This window comes from Saccopteryx leptura, chromosome 5 (genome assembly GCF_036850995.1).
Source record: "Saccopteryx leptura isolate mSacLep1 chromosome 5, mSacLep1_pri_phased_curated, whole genome shotgun sequence".
NCBI lineage: Eukaryota > Metazoa > Chordata > Mammalia > Chiroptera > Emballonuridae > Saccopteryx > Saccopteryx leptura.
In genome coordinates, this window is record NC_089507.1 from 51,291,645 (window position 1) to 51,308,786 (window position 17,142).

At 36.6% G+C, this 17,142-nt stretch overlaps 1 protein-coding gene across 1 annotated transcript in view; it reads right to left on the bottom strand.

The window, feature by feature from the left end:
- The window catches only part of LOC136406166 (UDP-glucuronosyltransferase 2B31-like), a 40,473-nt gene that overhangs the window by 16,161 nt on the left and 7,170 nt on the right, over positions 1 to 17,142 (bottom strand). Inside the window, exons 2-3 of the mRNA XM_066386029.1 lie at positions 14,294 to 14,442; positions 1,840 to 1,971 (exon numbers count right to left, since the gene is read on the bottom strand). Of these exons, the coding sequence (XP_066242126.1) occupies positions 1,840 to 1,971; positions 14,294 to 14,442 (281 nt within the window). The remainder of the gene's footprint in view (positions 1 to 1,839; positions 1,972 to 14,293; positions 14,443 to 17,142) is intronic.

The window sequence follows — 17,142 nt, forward strand, 5'->3', positions numbered from 1 at the left end:
ACTCTTTCTCAAATCGATCAATAAAAAGAACCAATGATCAAGATTAATATATTAGTGCAATATTTAAAAAAAATCATAATTAAAAATGATAGGCAAAATATCAAAAGTTTATATAAAGATAGGATCAGTAGAGAAAAAAAGGATAAAAATTATTTAAAGAAGTACATAAATTATATTCAATCTGCTAGAATTGGCTACTACACCAAATCTGTACTCTCTGCTTTCAGACTTCTGATTAAGTAAGAAACAGAAATTAGGTTAATGATTAAAGCAACTATTAATTGCAATTCTTTTCTTACTTTCAGCCAAATATGCCTGAATTAGTATTTTGAGTTTCATTGGCTGAACATACCTACTCTCTAGGACAGCATCTTTTATGGAGGAGATGTATAATAAATATTTAATCTAAAAGAAAAAATTAATTAAGGATTTTATAAAATGATGATAAACTATGGGGATAATTTAAAATTGCTGGGATAGGCAGACTAGAAAGGCAGTGCTAAAAGAGTCATGCAGGCATTCAATCAATAGAGCTAACAATAAAAAAATGTAGAAAAGAAGAGCCCATAGGCACATCATAACTAGCAGTATACACTCTGTATAGATCAAATATGATGATACTAAATTTTGTTCAACTGGCTATCAGCTATCAGTACTTCACAACATGCTACAATACACTGATTTATTAATATGGTTTAATCATAAATGGTCAAGCAAATTCTCAGTCCACTACTAAGCTGGATTCTAGTTTGTTTATAAATGAACATCTGTTTGCTATGTGAGTATTAAAGTAACAAGATTCTCAGCAAAATCGCAGAAGTGATAAAGAGAAAGCTGCATTAGTTATGAAATGAAAAGTAGTTCACAAATACCCAGAGACATAAAGTGATTTTTTTGTCTTTCAATAAATTTCTACCATATTTTATGTTGAAGAGAGAGGGGGCTTCTGAAAATGTCCCATGCTCACCTTGCTTCTGGTTGACTCTTGTTTATATCTCCCTCTCCTTCTCCTTCCCCACTCCCCTCCTCCACCTCCTCCCTTCCTCTTCTTTCTCCTCCTCATTTTCATCCTCCTCCTCCTCCTCTTGTATCAGGAGAAGTTATTATTCTGATGTGCTGCTTCTTGAACACATTTTATAAAATTTAGTGTCACCTAAGGGCCGATCCCATGTCCATCCTTTCCTTTGTCTTCTTGCTTCACAATCTAGCAGGGTCCAGCTGACCAGGGAGGTTTTTTCTTTCTTTTTCACAGGATAGGTTTTCTCTTTCTCACAATCATTATTCCAGCTTGAGTGTGATGCAGCTGGTGAGCCCTGGACACCCTTTCTCTCGGTATCACCTTGAGAAACACACTGAGTGGGCCTACTCCAGAATTCAGGGGAAGAGAGGACTGGGTCACCTGCCAAGCCTAAACTGTGTGACACCTCTCAGACTTTTATCATTTTCGTTTAATGTTACTGTTAAAGCAGTAACTTTTTTTTTTACTGCTTTCTGAGAACATGGGTACTGTGTACCGTATCCTAGGAATCCTGAAAGGAAATGGAGCAAAGGACAAGAAATAATTAGGTGATATCTGTTTCTTCCTTCAATTCTATGAAAATACCAACCTTTACAGTGTACCTGTTAAATATACTTCTTGGTGATGACCATGTTAATGCCAAAGTTATTTATTGTTAAACAAAAACCAACCATATGTGGTTTCTTTTTAAATTGATATGTGAGGTGAATTGCAGTTATCACCATAGCTTACCTTTTATGTAGAAATTTCTGTAACCAGACCCTTTACAGAGTGTAACATACTTATTAGTTGTCTACTCCAAGGTACTTTATCTAACTAACCTTTTGAGGAATCTGGGCAAGGGCTGATGCAATCTCATTGGCTTTTTCATCTGTCATGTTCGTGACCATGGAGCCCAGGGTGAACACCACAATGCCATGTTCTCCAGAGCTCTGGGCAAACTCTTCCATTTCCTGTGAAAGAAGAATAGTTTCCATTATAGAAGAGCAACAGCACAGTGAACACTACTGAAAGGACTGCTACAAACAATTAAAGAGAGAAAATTATGTCTTATGAGTTATTAGTGTATTGCCTGTGTATTTTAAAAGTGTTAAAATCCATACAATATAAACTTATCTTAACCATTTCCTAGTGTACAGTTACAAGGTAAAGTTATCCTTATTGTTGTGTGCAACCCTTCTCCAGAACTCTTTCTTCTTGCACATTGAAACTGTGCTTCTTATCCTATAATTCTCCATTTCTCATTTCCCAGTTCCTGACACTCAACATTACTCTTTCTCTTTCTATGAGTTTGACTAGTTTTATACCATACATTAGTGTAATCATATAGTATATATCTTTTTATGAGTGAGTTATTTCACTTAGAAAAATGTCTGTACAGATTCAGATATGTCATAGCCTGGATTAAATTTCCTTTAATTATTTTTCAAAAAAATTTGATGCTGTTTATTTATTCTGAATCCTGATAATACCAGAATATTTCAGCTTAGTAGATAACATACAGAAAATCGTAACCAGCAAAAGTTTTTTGTACATTTTGGGCCCATTCAAAGGACAAATATGACTTTACCAGGTAATGACATATTTTCTTTTCCTAAATGCTTACATTTTTTTACTGTGACACCTTCAGATTAGAGATTAAAGGCTTTAGCGGTATAAAGAAGTCCCCAGGAATATTGCATAGCACTTCCCTGGTATGGAAGAGTATTCCGTGTACAAGACAAAGGCTAGTTAGCTGCAGCAGAATGAACATTGAAGAACAGGAGTAAACAAAGGTCCTAGCCTGGAGGTAGCTCCTGTGTGTTTGTTGAGGATTGTGTGCTCCTGTCCACCCCTTCCCCTAACTCCCATTCAAAGTCTTATTAGTTTGTCCCTTCTAGTAGCTTGTAAAACATAAGAATCATAAAACATTCGGTTGGATCTCATTTTTCTCTTTATTAGAAATAGCGGGTGACGTCACGGAAATGGCGCCGTGAGCAGCGCGTCCGACAGATCTCCCCAAAATCACAACAAATTTATCAACTAGAAACAGGAAAATTTATCTTTGGAGCATTCCGGAGTTCCACACAAACTGAAAGCGAAGGGACTGTTATCACTTGGATCTGGGAGACGAGGGTGTGGAGGAAGCTACCGCAGGGACGTTCATTCAAGCCGCGAGGAAGTGCGCCTGTGGTGGTGGTGAGTCAGCCCATACTCGGGAGCCGTGAGCCGCCACCGCGAGCCGCCGCCGCAAGCCGCCACGAGCAGCGCCCGGTTCGGTTGCAGAGCGAGCACCGCCGCCGCGAGCAGCCGCCGCGAGCCGCCGCGGGCAGCGCCCGGTTCGGTTGCGGAGCGAGCGCCGCTGACGTTCCCAGCGGCCCGCTCACGGGGAGCGGGAGAGGCCCCAGGGCGGTATTCCCTACTTGGGAGATTCTCTCCGTGGGCGGGGCACCTCACCCAGCCATTCAAGCTAACAATCAAGTGTTGGGGGAGGGGCGCGCGCAGGCAGCCTGAAATACCTTCGGGAGCACAGCTGCGACCCAATTACTGAAATTAACTTAACCCGTGAAATCTGCGCACCCTCGGTTCTAATTGATAAGATCTCTCTCAGTTCACCGACCCAAGACAAGAGGCGTGATATTTTTTAGTGCCTCTCGCTAAAGGGGCGGGGGCAACTTCTGATTGATAGAGCCTCCATATTCAGGGATAAACGCTAACAAGAAGGACTTGGCAGATAATAAGATCTATATACTACACTAGTCGCAAGCAGAGACTAGTGCCTCTTCTTCCCAGCCAAAACAGGCTACAAAGTGTGGAAAGCCTGGGTTGAGAGGTCCAACGGAATGCTAGGCGCTGAACAGTCACCTTGACAACAATTGACTCCCACCCCCGCCTGATTACACTGGAGGCCCTGACTGCCAGAGCCTTTCCCAAAGCCTTGCACTGAGTGGGGATAGAGTGGGGATTTCCCAGCTCTTTGAGCCTCTTACTCCCCAGGCAGAAGCAGTGGCAGCCTTATAGCTGGATCACCAGGCTGCTAATTCAGGAAGGGGGGACTAGGAGAGAGAATCCAGGAAAGCAAACTCTCTCATCGTTGGACCCTGCAAAGGCCAACAAGCCTTGACTACCAGCAAGACTAAAGCCAATTATATGACATTGCCATAGAATCCCATCAACTGCAAATCCCTACCTAAGTGTGACACAGGGGCAGAGCCTGGGGTACAGAGTCACTGACCAGGAAGAGGGAGAGAAAAGAAAAAGGAAGAAGTTAACATCTCAAAATCAAGAAAAATCCACAGACTTTACAACTTGTTCCACTAATTTTTTTTTTTTGTTGTTGTTGTTGTTTGTTTCTTCTATCTTATTGCCTTTATTTCCTCCACCTCGGTCCTTATATTCTCTGCCCATCTTATGCTTCCCTTTTCTTGAACTACACTACCCATAAGTGTTACATTTTATTTCTCTTCATCCTCACCCTCCTTTAAGATTATACTCCAAAACACTTAACTCTCACTTTCTCCTCTTTTGTTTTTTTTGTTTGTTTGTTTGTTTTGCTTTATTTTTTTTCTCTTCCTTTTTTATTTCTTCCTTCGTTTTTCTCTTTTTCTTATTTTTTCCTTTCTATTCGTTTTTTCTTTTTTTTTTCTCGTTTTATTTTCCTCCCATTTAATCCTCAATTACGAACAAATTAGTTAATTTGGGTCTCAAGGCTTTTTTTTGGCTTTATTTTTCTTTTTCACTTTTGTTTTTGTTTTTTTCTTGTTTGTTTATTTTTATGGCATTTTGGGTCCTCCCAACCCAAGGTCTCCATTGTATTTAGTCTCCGCTCCACTTAATACAACAGATTTTAACTTATTATTTTTATTTTTTTCTTCTTTATTATTCCTTTTTTTGTCCTTTTTTCTGGTTCCCTATTATCCCTCTCATTATATCTCTTAGTTGACCATCACCCACAAGCAAATCATCTTATGCTTGTCTAAGATTTTCTTCCTTTTTTTTTTTTTTTTTTTTTTTTTGCATTTAGTAGGTCCCTACTCCCCTTTTTTTTTGCCCCTTGAACTCTTCACTGCAAATCAGACCCTCCATTATAGGCACGATATTTCCCTGAGGAGGGGAGAGGAGGGAAAGAGAAGAAAGAAAAAAAGGGGGAAATAATAAATTATTACTGCTTTTTTTTGTGGGGTGTTTTACCTTTTTTTTTTTTTTTTTTCTACTTTTTACTCTTTATTAATTCTAATTAGTGCTATCAACAAGACCACCCTCAGATGCCAATAAGAAAGAGGAAATCGAATATTATGGATACAAAAGAAAGAGAGGTAACACAAATAGATGTGGAAAAATCTATGGAGAAAAGACTTAACATATTGGAAGCCTTGGAGCTAAATGACAGAGAATTTAAAATAGAAATCTTAAAAATACTCAGAGATATACAAGAAAACACAGAAAGGCAATATAGGGAGATCAGAAAACAACTCAATGAACACAAAGAATATATTACCAAGGAAATTGAAACTATAAAAACAAATCAAACAGAAATGAAAAACTCAATTCACGAGCTGGAAAACGAGGTAACAAGCTTAGCTAGCAGAACAGCCCAGATTGAAGATAGGATTAGTGAAATAGAAGACAAACAACTTGAGGCACAACAGAGAGAAGAAGAAAGAGACTCAAAAATAATAAAAAACGAGAAAGCCCTACAGGAATTATCTGACTCCATCAGAAAGAATAACATAAGAATAATAGGTATATCAGAGGGAGAAGAGAAAGAAAATGGAATGGAGAATATACTCAAACAAATAATAGACGAGAACTTCCCAAGCCTGTGGAAAGAACTAAAGCCTCAAATTCAAGAAGCAAACAGAACACCGAGTTTTTTTAACCCCAACAAACCCACTCCAAGGCACATCATAATAAAGATGACACAAACCAATGACAAAGAAAAAATTCTCAAGGCAGCCAGGGAAAAGAAGAGTACAACATGTAAAGGAAGGCCTATTAGATTATCATCAGATTTCTCAGCAGAAACTCTACAAGCTAGAAGAGAGTGGACCCCAATATTTAAAGCCCTGAAAGAGAGGAACTTTCAGCCAAGAATACTATACCCATCAAAGCTATCCTTCAAGTATGAAGGAGTTATAAAAACATTCACAAATTCAGAAAAGATGAGAGAATTTATCAACAGAAAGCCCCCACTCCAGGAAATACTAAAGGGGGTTTTCCAACCAGATTCAAAGAACAAAAGAAAACAACATCACAAGTAACAGCTCCACCAAGAACACAATAAAACCAAACTTAAACTGTGACAACAAAGGAAAAAAAGGGGGGAGAGAATGGAGATTAACAGTAGCAAAGGACGATGAAGTGCAGAAATACTTATAAGATAGGGTACTACAATGAATATGGTAGGTACCCTTTTCATTACTTAATGGTAACCACCCTAGAAAAAACCACCACAAAAACACATGACTTAAAAAAGGTAGCAACAGAGGAAAGAAGTATGGAACACAAACAAATAAAAACAAATGATAGAAAAACAAAAGAGAAGAATCAAACTAGATACAAAACTAACAGAAAGCAATTTATAAAATGGCAGTAGGGAACCCACAAGTGTCAATAATTACACTAAATGTAAATGGATTAAACTTACCAATAAAAAGACACAGAGTAGCAGAATGGATTAAAAAAGAAAATCCAACTATATGCTGCCTACAAGAAACACATCTAAGCAACAAGGATAAAAACAAATTCAAAGTGAAAGGCTGGAAAACAATACTCCAAGCAAACAACACCCAAAAAAAAGCAGGTGTAGCAATACTCATATCTGATAATGCTGACTACAAGACAGCAAAAGTACTCAGAGACAAAAATGGTCACTTCATAATGATTAAGGGGACACTGAATCAAGAAGACATAACAATCCTTAATATATATGCACCAAACCAAGGAGCACCAAAATATATAAGACAGCTACTTATTGACCTTAAAACAAAAACTAACAAAAATACAATCATACTTGGAGACCTCAATACTCCACTGACGGCTCTAGATCAGTCATCCAAACAGAGAATCAATAAAGATATAGTGGCCTTAAACGAAATACTAGAACACCTGGATATGATAGACATCTACAGGACACTTCATCCCGAAGCGACAGAGTATACATTTTTCTCTAGTGTACATGGAACATTCTCAAGAATTGACCATATATTGGGCCACAAAGACAATATCAGCAAATTTAGAAAAATTGAAATTGTACCAAGCATATTTTCTGATCATAAAGCCTTGAAACTAGAATTCAACTGCAAAAAAGAGGGGAAAAAACCCACAAAAATGTGGAAACTAAACAACATACTTCTAAAAAATGAATGGGTCAAAGAAGAAATAAGCGCAGAGATCAAAAGATATATACAGACAAATGAAAATGAAAATACGACATATCAGAATCTATGGGATGCAGCAAAAGCAGTGATAAGAGGGAAGTTCATATCACTTCAGGCATATATGAACAAACAAGAGAGAGCCGAAGTAAACCACTTAACTTCACACCTTAAGGAACTAGAAAAAGAAGAACAAAGACAACCCAAAACCAGCCGAAGAAAGGAGATAATAAAAATCAGAGCAGAAATAAATGAAATAGAGAACAGAAAAACTATAGAAAAAATCAATAAAACAAGGAGCTGGTTCTTTGAAAAGGTCAACAAAATTGACAAACCCTTGGCAAGACTCACCAAGGAAAAAAGGCACAGGACTCAAATAAATAAAATCCAAAATGAAAGAGGAGAGATCACCACAGACATCATAGATATACAAAGAATTATTGTAGAATACTATGAAAAATTATATGCCACCAAATACAACAATCTAGAAGAAATGGATAAATTCCTAGAACAATACAACCTTCCTAGACTGAGTCATGAAGAAGCAGAAAGCCTAAACAGACCAATCAGCAGGGAGGAAATAGAAAAAACTATTAAAAACCTCCCCAAAAATAAAAGTCCAGGCCCAGACGGTTATACTAGTGAATTCTATCAAACATTCAAAGAAGACTTGGTTCCTATTCTACTCAGTCTTCCAAAAAATTGAAGAAGAAGCAATACTTCCAAACACATTTTATGAGGCCAACATAACTCTCATACCAAAACCAGGCAAGGATGGCACAAAAAAAGAAAACTACAGACCAATATCTCTAATGAGTACAGATGCTAAAATTCTAAACAAAATACTGGCAAACCGAATACAACAACATATTAAAAAAATAATACATCATGATCAAGTGAGATTCATCCCAGAATCTCAAGGATGGTTCAACATACGCAAAATGGTTAACGTAATACACCATATCAACAAAACAAAGAACAAAAACCACATGATCTTATCAATAGATGCAGAAAAGGCTTTTGATAAAATACAACACAATTTTATGTTTAAGACTCTCAACAAAATGGGTATAGAAGGAAAATATCTCAACATGATAAAGGCCATATATGATAAACCATCAGCGAACATCATTTTAAACGGCATAAAACTGAGGACTTTCTACCTTAAATCAGGAACAAGACAGGGTTGTCCACTCTCTCCACTCTTATTTAACATGGTGCTAGAAGTTCTGGCCAGAGCAATCAGACAAGACAAAGAAATAAAAGGCATCCATATCGGAAAAGAAGAAGTAAAGGTATCACTTTTTGCAGATGATATGATCCTATACATCGAAAACCCGAAGGCCTCCACAAAAAGATTATTAGAAACAATAAACCAATACAGTAAGGTCGCAGGATACAAAATTAACATACAGAAGTCCATAGCCTTTCTCTATGCCAACAATGAAATATTAGAAAACGAACTCAAAAAAATAATCCCCTTCACGATTGCAACAAAAAAAATAAAATACCTAGGAATAAACATAACAAAGAATGTAAAGGACCTATATAATGAAAATTACAAAGCATTGTTAAGGGAAATTGAAAAAGATACAATGAGATGGAAAAATATTCCTTGTTCTTGGATAGGAAGAATAAATATAATCAAAATGGCCACATTACCCAAAGCAATATACAAATTTAATGCAATTCCCATCAAAATCCCTATGAGATTTTTTAAAGAAATGGAACAAAAAATCATCAGATTTATATGGAACTATAAAAAACCCCGAATAGCCAAAACAATCCTAAGGAAAAGAATGAAGCTGGGGGCATTACAATACCTGACTTCAAACTATATTATAGGGCCACGATAATCAAAACAGCATGGTATTGGCAGAAAAATAGACACTCAGACCAATGGAACAGAATAGACAGCCCAGAAATAAAACCACATATATATGGTCAAATAATCTTTGATAAAGGGGCCAACAACACACAATGGAGAAAAGAAAGCCTCTTCAACAAATGGTGTTGGGAAAACTGGAAAGCCACATGCAAAAGAATGAAACTCGACTACAGCCTGTCCCCGTGTACTAAAATTAATTCAAAATGGATCAAAGACCTAAATATAAGACCTGAAACAATAAAGTACATAGAAGAAGACATAGGTACTAAACTCATGGACCTGGGTTTTAAAGAACATTTTATGAACTTGACTCCAATGGCAAGAGAAGTGAAGGCAAAGATAAATGAATGGGACTACATCAGAATAAAAAGTTTTTGCTCAGCAAGAGAAACTGATATAAAAATAAACAGACAGCCAACTAAATGGGAAATGATATTTTCAAACAACAGCTCAGATAAGGGCCTAATTTCCAAAATTTACAAAGAACTCATAAAACTCAACAACAAACAAACAAACAATCCAATAAAAAAATGGGAAGAGGACATGAATAGACACTTCTCCCATGAAGAGATACAAATGGCCAACAGATATATGAAAAGATGCTCAGCTTCATTAGTTATTAGGGAAATGCAAATCAAAACTACAATGAGATACCACCTCACTCCTGTTAGATTAGCTATGATCAACAAGATGGGTAATAGCAAATGTTGGAGAGGCTGTGTAGAAAAAGGAACCCTCATTCACTGTTGGTGGGACTGTAAAGTAGTACAACCATTATGGAGGAAAGTATGGTGGTTCCTCAAAAAACTGCAAATAGAACTACCTTATGACCCAGCAATCCCTCTACTGGGTATATACCCCAAAACCTCAGAAACATTGATACGTGAAGACACATGTAGCCCCATGTTCATTGCAGCACTGTTCACAGTGGCCAAGACATGGAAACAACCAAAAAGCCCTTCAATAGAAGACTGGATAAAGAAGATGTGGCACATATACACTATGGAATACTACTCAGCCATAAGAAATGATGACATCAGATCATTTACAGCAAAATGGTGGGATCTTGATAACATTATAAGGAGTGAAATAAGTAAATCAGAAAAAAACAAGAACTACATGATTCCATACATTGGTGGAACATAAAAATGAGACTAAGAGACATGGACAAGAGTGTGGTGGTTACCAGGGGTGGGGGGAGGGAGGACAGGGGGAGAGTTAGGGGGAGGGGGAGGGGCACAGAGAACTAGATAGAGGGTGGCGAAGGAAATCTGACTTTGGCCGAGGGGTATGCAACATAATTTAATGACAAAATAACCTAGACATGTTTTCTTTGAATATATGTACCCTGATTTATTAATGTCATCCCATTACCATTAATAAAAATTTATTAAAAAAAAAAAAAAAAAAAAAGAAATAGCTAATGTAAAATAAAGCCTAATCAGGAAATAGTTTCAGTTACCATCATATCTGGTTATCACTTGTAACTGGTTTAGTAATATAATTACTTGTTTTGTAATTATCTGGGCAAGGTACACCAAACTTTGTTTTTCTTTAATTATATAAGTAAGTCTTATGAAAACAGAGTAAGCCTTCATTTACCCAGGTAATTATTAACTTATACTCCCAGTTTTTAATCAATAATACTTTGATTTCCTAACTAATACACCATCAGTAATGGCGGGACTTTTTGCTTCTTTAGCAAATTCATTTTTAAAGCTTCCATGTTCTAGGGGCTGAATAAAATATGAGTGTAGATATGATAAGTCCTGGGTTTGACTTTTCTAAGATGGAAACACAATTCTGTGTAAGTTAGACAAATACATTTTATATTGGACCTGCCCCACAGGGAAAGAGGTCCAGCTGGGCTTTCTGTACAGAAAGCTCATCATCCTCTTGAGTAGCTCAGTTCAATGTCCCTAAAGTTTATATTGATGTCATGTTACCTGGGATTGTTTCAGATTTTCTGACTGTACTATCTGATCTTTATGAATATTTGAATTTTATTACTTTGTGTGTGAGAAAAATTTCTGATTGCTCAATGTATTTTCTACACCCTCACTCTCAAATGTGTAAGGAACCAAAACATAAAAGTTGGAATCTGGTCCAACTTCATACTTATCTATTCTTACCGTTGATCTGTTTTTAATTATTTACTTTTTTTCTTTGGAAAATAGTATGACCCTTCTAATACAAAAAGTTTACTTTCTCATTTTAATTATTGTTTCCAGGTGTTTTTTTAAAAATTGCCACATACTTGACCTATAATATCTTGTAAGTTTAAGGTAAGACAGGGTGTTGATTTGATTTATCTATATTACCAGTTTAGCACTAGTGAACACCTTTATTAGGACCATAACTAACTTTTTGTGTTTGTGGTGAGATCATTTAAGATTTAGTCTATAGAATCTTTTAATTATATAACAGAGTATAGTTTACTATAATTAGTATATCTCCTGAACTTAATTATCTTCCAATTACAAGTTTGTACCCTTTGGTCAACTTCTCAAACCCATTTTACTTGAATCAGTTCATTGTAATCACCATTCTACTCTGTTTCTAGCACTTTACCTTCTTTAGATTTTTTATATAAATGATATCGATCATTATTTGTCTCTTTCAGTGTGATTTACCTCACTTTGCATAACGCCTTTATGGTCCAACTATGTTGTCCCAAATGATAGAATACCTTTCTCGTGGCTGAATAATGTTCTTGTGCATGTGTATGTGTGTGTGTGTATGCATGTGTGTCTTTGTGTCTGTGTGTAATTCGCAAGTTTTTACCATTTATCTGTTGACAAACACTTAAGTTGCTCCCATTTTTTGGCTGTTATGAATAATGATGCAATAAACATGGGATATGTTTTTGATATCCTGGTTTTCTGATTTTTGGAAAAATTCTCTGAAGTGGGATTTCTAGATCATATGATAGCTCTATTTTAATATCTTGAAAAACCTCCTTACTGTTTTCCATAGTGTTTGCACCAATTTTACATTTCTAGCAAAAGTGCAAAAGGTTCTGTTTTTTCTTGTAGATCATTTTAGCAGACTCATGTGGAGAATTCTTCAACTTATTTCCTTCCATCCTATAAGGACCAGACCCGATGGTGGTGCTACAGCTCCAGAATATGGTTTCTCCCTTGGTGACAAACCCTGCCCTGTATTCTGCTCTTGCACCCTAGTCTTCTACAATCACACTCTTGTGCTGCCCTTGGAAGTTTGTACATGGAGCTGGCAGCGGATCCTGATCTCAGGGTTGCAGGAATGCAGTTCATTGTTGGTGCCCACAGGCCCATGGTGGGGATCTATAGGAGAGGTTTCCTTCATGGTTTGTGGTCAGGCTTCCTGATGGAGTACAGAATGCTGTCAGGAGGGACTGTGTCTCTTTAATGTCCTCTGGGAACCTCACATGGCACTCTCCTGCCTGCTCCCTCTCACCAGTTACAGATGCTGTGACAGAGAAATGCACCACTTTGAAGTATCCTGGACACCAGAGAAACTCAGCACCTGCTCACCAGCTCTCCCTGTCCCTGTGAGAGCCATGATGGCCTCATATAGCCCTAAGTTGTGCTGCTGGCTTGGAGGAGGAACACTGCTGGCAAAGTTGAACTCTCCTCTCATCCTCAACAATGCATGCAAACACATATATATTGTGCTCCAAAAATGTGCTGAACATTTTTGGAAATATGGACTTTTCAAAGGCCTTCAAATCAGTGGTGGGATTCTAATAATTTAACAACCAGTTCTCTTCCCCTAGTGACCATTTTAAGTATAAAAAAGATATCTGAAAGGTAGTTTATTATTTCATGCATTTAATACTTCCATAAGAATATAAAGGAGATACACAAACCTAGATTATGTTATAAGAAAGAATTTATAAATATTAATGAATTATGTTAAATAATACCTGGCCAAAAAAAAACAAAAAACTATTGGTGATTTAAGATATTTTCATATTGCCTCTTGATTGTCATTCTCACCGCTATTTTTTTCACCTATATATGTAATGAATATTACTAAGGGCATTTAGAATATGTTGTTGAGCAGATAAACATTAAAAAAGAGTAAGGAATGTAAATGTGTGATTTCCATTTGGGTGACTATCCAGACACCCACTTTAGCGAGAACCCTGATCACAAGGGCCATTTTAACACCGGTTCGCTGAACTCAACAAAAAGTTAGGTATCAGTTATGCCAGACCAGTGTGAACTGGCTGAATCCCACACTGTTTCTAACCCAGAGGTGGCTGTCCAAGTCTGGGCTCTGCAGGTACTGCTGAATGGCAGCCACAAGGGGGAGGAACCAATTCACAATATCCTGTGGGTATCGCAGCCAGTACTGGAGTTTTTCTGCCTATTACCTGATGAGCAATGTGTGACTCTCTTCCCAGGAGCCTTGGCCTTTGTTGCTGGATCCCAAACTTCCACAGAGGCACACTTGGTCATGGATAGATAACAAATTTTTGTTTTTGAATGAGGACATAAACAGGGATGTCTTATATTCATTCATGCCAGATTGCTGTTGTCACTCCTGAGGTGCTATGATCCAGTCCAGTGGGATTATCTCAAGCATTATAGTAGCCTTATGTTTTTTCTTTATGATAATCCTTTTCTCACTATTTTTATTACTTGCTTATATTATATCTTTCCAAGTAGAATATTTGATATGTGGGAACATACAATGTGTCTGCACTGCATCCCTGCATATCCATTCCACTTCCCTTGTACTATCTAGTCACTTTATAATGATTTTTTAAATTAATGGTTGATACTTTATGTGTTAATTAATGGAAATCTTAATTTAAATATTCTTATTTCCAAAGTCTCTCAAGTATGTTTCTTTATCCTTTAATGATAATGACAGTCAAATTCTTGTAACAGTATAGAAAACTATGAGTTCTAATTGGCAGGTCACTTTATTCAAATTCCCACATGGTTCTCAGTGTGATCAGATGTCCTGAATAAAAGTCACGAAATCATTCCTACCGAAAGTGCAAAGTAATCAACATAAAACGTACAAGAATAGGTTTACCTTAGGCAGGGGTTTAGCAGGCTTGCAGTGGAACCCTCCAACAAATTCAAAATGTGGCAGAAGTGGGCGAGGAAATTCAAAATCCCAATAGGTTCGAATGAGCCATATTTCGGCTTTCCCCATTAACTCAGATAATGTCGTGGGCCTTCCTGAAGGGAAAAAAATAACCAAAAGTTTGAAGAAATGTGAATACTGAATTATGAATATACCATTTAGTTTTCTTAAAAAAGCGTGAAATAATGTAGCCAAATTTCTTTAAAATGACTGTGGTTTGACAATACAAACATATTTATATAATGTTCCCATTTTATATTATGTTGTTTATATATATGAACTATATATATGCAAATATATATATTTACACATGATAAATTGTAAGTCTTTTTTCTCTAACATCACCTCAGTTCAACCACAATTTTAGAAAATGTTGAAACCCAAGCCACTATGAAATTGAACTTGCATTTGTTTATTCTGTAATGCTACTAAAGTTACCAATGCATTTTATTTTTTTATTTTTTTTAAAATTTTTTTTTTTTTTAAATAAATTTTTATTAATGGTAATGGGATGACATTAATAAATCAGGGTACATATATTCAAAGAAAACATGTCTAGGTTATTTTGTCATTAAATTATGTTGCATACCCCTCGGCCAAAGTCAGATTGTCCTTCGCCACCCTCTATCTAGTTCTCTGTGCCCCTCCCCCTCCCCCTAACTCTCCCCCTGTCCTCCCTCCCCCCACCCCTGGTAACCACCACACTCTTGTCCATGTCTCTTAGTCTCGTTTTTATGTTCCACCAATGTATGGAATCATGTAGTTCTTGTTTTTTTCTGATTTACTTATTTCACTCCTTATAATGTTATCAAGATCCCACCATTTTGCTGTAAATGATCTGATGTCATCGTTTCTTATGGCTGAGTAGTATTCCATAGTGTATATGTGCCACATCTTCTTTATCCAGTCTTCTATTGAAGGGCTTTTTGGTTGTTTCCATGTCTTGGCCACTGTGAACAGTGCTGCAATGAACATGGGGCTACATGTGTCTTCACGTATCAATGTTTCTGAGGTTTTGGGGTATATACCCAGTAGAGGGATTGCTGGGTCATAAGGTAGTTCTATTTGCAGTTTTTTGAGGAACCACCATACTTTCCTCCATAATGGTTGTACTACTTTACAGTCCCACCAACAGTGAATGAGGGTTCCTTTTTCTCCACAGCCTCTCCAACATTTGCTATTACCCGTCTTGTTGATCATAGCTAATCTAACAGGGGTGAGGTGGTATCTCATTGTAGTTTTGATTTGCATTTCCCTAATAACTAATGAAGCTGAGCATTTTTTCATATATCTGTTGGCCATTTGTATCTCTTCCTGGGAGAAGTGTCTATTCATGTCTTCTTCCCATTTTTTTATTGGATTGTTTGTTTGTTTGTTGTTGAGTTTTATGAGTTCTTTGTAAATTTTGGAAATTAGGCCCTTATCTGAGCTGTTGTTTGAAAATATCATTTCCCATTTAGTTGGCTGTCTGTTTATTTTTATATCAGTTTCTCTTGCTGAGCAAAAACTTTTTATTCTGATGTAGTCCCATTCATTTATCTTTGCCTTCACTTCTCTTGCCATTGGAGTCAAGTTCATAAAATGTTCTTTAAAACCCAGGTCCATGAGTTTAGTACCTATGTCTTCTTCTATGTACTTTATTGTTTCAGGTCTTATATTTAGGTCTTTGATCCATTTTGAATTAATTTTAGTACACGGGGACAGGCTGTAGTCGAGTTTCATTCTTTTGCATGTGGCTTTCCAGTTTTCCCAACACCATTTGTTGAAGAGGCTTTCTTTTCTCCATTGTGTGTTGTTGGCCCCTTTATCAAAGATTATTTGACCATATATATGTGGTTTTATTTCTGGGCTTTCTATTCTGTTCCATTGGTCTGAGTGTCTATTTTTCTGCCAATACCATGCTGTTTTGATTATCGTGGCCCTATAATATAGTTTAAAGTCAGGTATTGTAATGCCCCCAGCTTCATTCTTTTTCTTTAGGATTGTTTTGGCTATTCGGGGTTTTTTATAGTTCCATATAAATCTGATGATTTTTTGTTTCATTTCTTTAAAAAATCTCATAGGAATTTTGATGGGAATTGCATTAAATTTGTATATTGCTTTGGGTAATATGGCCATTTTGATTATATTTATTCTTCCTATCCAAGAACAAGGAATATTTTTCCATCTCATTGTATCTTTTTCGATTTCCCTTAAAAATGCTTTGTAATTTTCATTATATAGGTCCTTTACATTCTTTGTTATGTTTATTCCTAGGTATTTTATTTTTTTTGTTGCAATCGTGAAGGGGATTATTTTTTTGAGTTCGTTTTCTAATATTTCATTGTTGGCATAGAGAAAGGCTATGGACTTCTGTATGTTAATTTTGTATCCTGCGACCTTACTGTATTGGTTTATTGTTTCTAATAATCTTTTTGTGGAGTCCTTCGGGTTTTCGATGTATAGGATCATATCATCAGCAAAAAGTGATACCTTTACTTCTTCTTTTCCAATATGGATGCCTTTTATTTCTTTGTCTTGTCTGATTGCTCTGGCCAGAACTTCTAGCACCACGTTAAATAAGAGTGGAGAGAGTGGACAACCCTGTCTTGTTCCTGATTTAAGGGGGAAAGCCTTCAGTTTAGTGCCATTTAATATGATGTTAGCTGATGGTTTATCATATATGGCCTTTATCATGTTGAGATATTTTCCTTCTATACCCATTTTGTTGAGAGTCTTAAACATAAAATTGTGTTGTATTTTATCAAAAGCCTTTTCTGCATCTATTGATAAGATCATGTGGTTTTTGTTCTTTG